This window comes from Rhincodon typus, chromosome 43, assembly GCF_021869965.1.
Source record: "Rhincodon typus isolate 14 chromosome 43, sRhiTyp1.1, whole genome shotgun sequence".
NCBI classification, from domain to species: Eukaryota; Metazoa; Chordata; class Chondrichthyes; order Orectolobiformes; family Rhincodontidae; genus Rhincodon; species Rhincodon typus.
In genome coordinates this window covers 11466160-11472086 of record NC_063374.1, presented here as the reverse complement: position 1 = coordinate 11472086, position 5927 = coordinate 11466160, and the positions used below count along the sequence as shown (strand labels likewise).

Below are 5927 nucleotides of genomic sequence, written 5' to 3'. Positions count from 1 at the left end.
CCCGTCCCGGTCCTGGTCCGGCAGTGATCCCCTACCCGTCCCGGTCCCGGTCCGGCAGTGATCCCCTACCCATCCTGGTCCCGGTCCGGCAGTGACTCCCTACCCCCAGTCCTGGGTCTGGCAGTGATGCCCCTCCCAAGGGGAACCACCGGTGGACTGGTCATACCTGTGATAAGACACAAGTCGCTGACTGGGGAGCTGAGTCAGTTCCCTGCTATCACTTCTTCCCGCCATGGCAGTGACCCATTGGGTTTGCTTTCCCGATCTTATTCACACTTTTCCTCCTTGTCCTGCCCCACCCTCGCATGTCTTCCCTAACTTCCCTGCCATCCCATCTCCTCTTCTCTCACGCAGCTCTTAGGTAGTGGCTCCTAACAACACCTTTAAGCTCCATCCTTCATCTGGGTCAGGAATCTAAAGGAGTGCAGGAAAATGGCTGGGGAATTGAGTTTTGACCCAGACGAGGTTTCTAAGCCTGTCAGCGTGTGGCTTAGAATTGCCAACTCAACTTGTGACCCTTTATTGTTCTGACAGATAGCCACAACAAACCCACTGGTGTCAGAGAAGTTAGAGCTGTCTGTGCTTTACAAAGAGTACGCTGAGGATGACCAGGTCTATCAGTTAAAAGTCAAGGTAAGTGTATTTTCTGCATCAAGAGGTTATTGTGGCTGGGGAGAGGTATACTGAGAACGTTGTTGCTGGAAAGTGGTGGAGAGACATGGCCTGGCTTTTATAAACCCCAGCCCCTGATCCCCACTCCGGTTAATCTTGGGAGTTGTTTTCATTAGTAAGTCCCTGCTATCCTGGACTGGCTGTTACTCTTCATTGAACACTGGCTGCACAAACTGGTGGGCAGGCAGAAACTTTCATAGGTTGGCACTCCCTCGGCGCCGACCCTCCAGCAGCGCGGCGCTCCCTCTGCGCTGACCCCTATGGCAGCGGGTGGGTGTGTTTCACAACCTGGGCTTGTGTTGCCCTGCTCCTGTTTCTAGATACCAGTGAGTTGTGATGTAGCTCTGCACATCTCCAGCAATTCTCACTTTTACTCCTCCAGTTTGATGCCGTTCTTGGTCAAAATGTTTATAGTCTGCCTCCTCCCAGACTTTACAAAACAATTTGGGTGGCATCTTTTTGAGACTGAGCCACCTAGTGGGATATTTGACCCTGAAGGGTATCACACTGGTATCTATCAGTGGGTTGGTAGACCCAGACACCAGAGTGTGAACTGCTTTCTCTGCTGTGTCTGTGCAGTGGGCAGGAAGTTTCCCTTACATTGTCCGAGAGCATCCTGTCTCCACGCAGACATTGCTGCAGTTTACACAGCATCCCAGTGCAGTGGGGAGGGGACCCTGATACAGAGCAGCCTGTCCCCGTGAGGACCGGGGGGACCATGTACTCAGCAGCCTGTCCCTGTGAGGGCGGGTGGACCCTGTACGCAGCAGCCTGTCCCCATGAGGGCGGGGGGACCCCATAAGCAGCAGCCTGGGCCCCTCTTATATCCCTGTGTTTCTTTCCTCTCCCAGGACCTGCACAAACGTTATTGCTGTATACGGAAGACCAGACCAGATGGCAACTGTTTCTATCGAGCGTTTGGTTTTGCACATCTGGAGGCTCTCCTCGAGGACAGCAAACAGTTACAAAAGTATGATTCTCCCAGAGTAACTCGTTCCTGACAATACCCAGCCCCCAAACAGCTCCGTGCCCAAAACACCCGAGATCCATAAAACGTAGGACCAGATGTAGGCCATTCAGCCCATCATAGCTGCTCTGATCATCCTTAATGCCACTTGCCTGCGAATTCCCCATAACCCTCAATTCCCCATACTAATTAAAAATCTCTTTCATCCTTGAATATACTTCATGACCCAGCCTCTTTAGCCCTCTGCAGTAAAAAAAATTCGACAGACACTCTACCTTCTGAGAGAAGAAGTTCCTCCTTATCTCTGATTTAAATATGCAGCCCCTTAATCTGACATTATGGCCTGTGGTCCTAGACTCTCCCACAAGGGGAAACAACCTTCCTGCATCTACCCTATCAAATCTGCTAATACATTTTATATGTTTAAATAAGGTCGTCTGTCATTCTTCTAAACTCCAATGAGTAGAGGTCCAACCTACTCGCCACCTCATAAGACTATCCTTCCATACCTAGGATCAGTTGTGTGAATCTTCTCTGGCTGCCTCCAAGGGGAGTCTACCTTTCCTTAGATAAGGATACCAAAACTGTCTACTTTATTCTAGCATTTTAGCAAAGTCTCGTTTTTGCAAAACCTCCCTATTTTTAATACTTCATTCCCTTTGAAATAGAGACCTTTCCACATGCCTCCCCTTTTACCCACCCGCCCCGCCCCGCCCCGCCCCGCCCCGCCCCGCCCCGCCCCGCCCACTTGGCCTGTCTTTATCTGTTATGCAGTGGCCAGAAACTCTTATCAGAGAATGTTGGAGTCTGCCTCGTTCAGTTAAAAACTAGCAAATTCTTTCCCAATGATTTCTGCCACTTTTATCTTTGCAGATTTAAAGCTATCGCCTCAAAGAGCAAAGAGGACCTGGTGACCCAGGGCTTCACTGAATTCACAATCGAGGATTTCCACAACACGGTCAGTGTGGCTATGCTTGCCTCATGCTGTTGTTGCTGTGTGTCAGCATACACATGCTATGTGACCTTTGTGTGTGTTTGTGGTGTGGGGGGAATCTGTAAATTAACAGCCTACCATCAACACAATGTGGCTGTAATCTCACTAAATGGCCCCCTCTCTTTCCTTTGTAGCAGGTTCAATGGGCTGAGTGGCCTCTTCCTGTTCCTTTGTAACAGACTCAATAGAATGAGTGGCTGCCTCCTGATCCTGCATTATGGGCTCAAGGAGAGGGGCTGAGTGGTCTGTTTCTGTGTTATAGGCTTGGGGAGGGAGGCTGAATGGCCTCCTGTTGCGATGAGAAGGTGAAGAGGTGCTGTTTTATAGGGGAAGGATGTAATGGTTTAACTGATACAGTCTCTGGTTAGTAAATTTAAAGGTATGTGCAGGAGATGTTCTGCCATCTGTAAGCTTCATGCTACCTTTCAGAAGCAGCAGTATTGAGTACCATGAGGGGGTTCTGTCAGAATGTAATATTGGCTTGGATAAGGATGGCAGTCTGTTTTGACAGTCCGTTTCCCTGTTTGATTTGTAGTTTATGGATGTGATTGACCTAGTAGAGAAGCAGGGTTCATTGTCTAACCTGATGACAGCGTTTAATGACCAGAGCACGTCTGACTACCTGGTGGTTTACCTGAGACTCCTCACCTCAGGCTATCTTCAGCGAGAATCTGCTTTCTTTGAACATTTCATTGAGGGAGGCCGCACAGTGAAGGAATTCTGTCAGCAGGTGAGGGTCTCTCATGCATCAAATGCGTCCTACTTCTCTTTGAGATGCTGTCTGTCCTCTCCCTCTCTCTGCCCACAACCCATGTGTGCCCAGATATCGGATTTATACAGATCCAATGGACACTGCCACTAACTGATCATTCCCAGTAACTGAGGTGGGAGCACTGATCCTGTTCAGCACTCTCCTCCGTTCTGGGGCTGACAGTTGAATGCTGGGCAGTTCAGCCCATCCACTCTGTGCTGGCATTTCTGCTCAACACAAGCTTCCTCTCACTGCCCAGTCTCCTCATTATCTCCCTTCGTCACACTATCCCTGCCCTGTGTGTTTATCCAGCTTCCTCCTCAAACAGATCAATTTGATTCTCCTCGACCACTCCCCCTGGCAGCACATTCTCCCCACTCTCTGCTGGGAAGGTTGTTTCTCCTGAGCACCCTGTAGGATTTATTTGGGACTGTTTGATATTGGTGGCCAAATTTGGAGTTTCCCCCACAAGAGGAAGCAACTTCTCTGTGTCGACTGTATTGAAACCTTTCTTCATTTTCAAATCCTGTATTACCAAGTCATCTTTCAGCCTGAATTGATCTTTGTCAAAGTCTGTTCAGTCACTCTCTATTTGGTATTATTCTTGTAATTCTGTTTTGCACCTCCCTTCCTTTTCTTTCCTGAGAGTTGGTCCCTCCGAAAGCACAGTGGAAGTGACGGGAGGTGATCCCACTAGGTCCACGAGATCAGGAGAGGAGGCAGTGGAGTGTTGATCACTTGGTTTTCCCATTCCTGGGAGAGAAGGCTGTGAAAACTGGGGGCAGGTGAATTGATTACCAAATTTATTTCCCATTCCGTGTTCCCCTCCCAGGAAGTGGAACCAATGGCCAAGGAGAGTGACCACATTCACATCATCGCATTAGCGCAAGCTCTGAACACCTCAATCCGGGTGGAATATATGGACAGAGGCGAAGGAAACTCAACCAACCAGCATATCTTCCCCGAGGGCTCGGAGCCCAGAGTCTTCCTGTTGTACAGGCCAGGACATTATGACATTCTCTATAAATAGCTTGTACAGATCGAAACGTACACAAGAAGATATTGTACAGAGTTTGTGTGGGTTGTAAATGATGATGGTCATTCAGTTCCCCTTTGTTACATGAACTGTCATGTTATTAAAGGGAGCCAGTCACTGAACCCTCTTTAACACTCCCCCACTTTTGTTCATTCACCTCTGAAACAAATCAACTGTGTGACTTCTACTGGTTCCCCCACCCCACCCCACCTCATTCCCTCATTCCCTCATTCCCTCATTCCCTCATTCCCTCATTCCCTCATTCCCTCATTCCCTCATTCCCTCATTCCCTCATTCCCTCATTCCCTCACTTCGCTCCCCCGGTTCCACCTCCCCACCCTGCTCCCATCCTGTTGAGCCTCCATGTTGGTCTTGCCTATCTTCCAGTTGTCCAGTGCTGTCTCACAGTTCATGCAGGGTGAGGCTGTGGTTCTGTGCCTCTGCCATTTCCCCTGAGAGACTAGCTGCAGCACCCTCCCTCCCATACTCTCACTGCTACTGGCCTGTCCTTTATCATGGTGACCCAAAGAGTAGATGCTGCCTCCTGGACAGAGCACTGTGCAGAACACACTGCCCCTGGGCTGACCTGTCTGATAGTCTGAGCTGTAACCACAACCAGCTGAGTAAGCAAACTCTGCACTGCACTGACCACAGACTGACATTTGCAGGGGGATTGTGTTAGTAATTTCCACCATGTGTCACTGTGCATCTCTCCTGCTCTTTTCTTCTTTCTCTCTCTCTCTCTCTCTCTCTCTCTCGCAGCCTCCTTCGCCCTCCCCTCCTTGCTCTATCCTTCTCGCCCCTCCCCCATCCCTTTTGACCCTTGCTCTACCCCACCACTTTCTCTGTCCCTACCCCTCCCTCCCTCTCTCTCACTGTCTATCTCCCTGCCCCCTTCTCATCCTCACATGTGGGGCTTGGAGAGTTGAAAGTCGGTTTATTCTACATGAGACAGGGATCGGATCTGTACAAGGTCTCAAGCTGTGGGAAAAGCTTTCATGTTCCCAATGCTGCTGCTCACTGCTGGAAGTTCAGGTGAAGATGTGAAGAGCTGTGCTCCTGGAAGAGGTGCTGAATTTTCACATACTTGGAGCAGTCTGTACCAGACAGACACTTGGTAATATCACTGCAAATATGCTTTAGCATTGGGGCTACCAGTGACTGCTTCCCTTCAATAAACGTCTTGGTTCTTAATCTGACATTTAGCGAGTGTTTTGTTTGGACAGATGTAGGGGGCTTGGTTGTATTGAGTTTGAGAATGTTGCAGAAATTGGTGAGTGGTGTGTGTGTGTGTGTGTGCGCGCGCGCGCTGCTGCTCCCCTTGTTGCAGACCTTTCACCTTGAGCTAATGAACTGCCTGTAATACAGACCCTTATGATGATTGCCTTGATTACGGTCATCTCTGTGAATGAGAAAAGTGAGACTATAACGTGATAACAATGACTGTTTGTTACGTCCAGTTTATTTGAGCATTAGGTTCTCTTCAGGGTCACTGCTGTCTCGTGGC

General features: G+C 49.4%; 1 protein-coding gene across 1 annotated transcript in view; it reads left to right on the top strand.

Moving 5' to 3' along the window:
* Positions 1-5614, top strand: part of LOC109925596 (ubiquitin thioesterase OTUB1) — an 8952-nt gene extending 3338 nt beyond the window's left edge. Inside the window, exons 3-7 of the mRNA XM_048619705.1 lie at positions 535-633; positions 1524-1642; positions 2513-2597; positions 3169-3363; positions 4217-5614. Coding sequence (XP_048475662.1) covers positions 535-633; positions 1524-1642; positions 2513-2597; positions 3169-3363; positions 4217-4414 — 696 coding nt within the window. The 3' untranslated portion in view covers positions 4415-5614. The remainder of the gene's footprint in view (positions 1-534; positions 634-1523; positions 1643-2512; positions 2598-3168; positions 3364-4216) is intronic.
* The last annotated feature ends 313 nt before the right edge of the window (positions 5615-5927 follow it).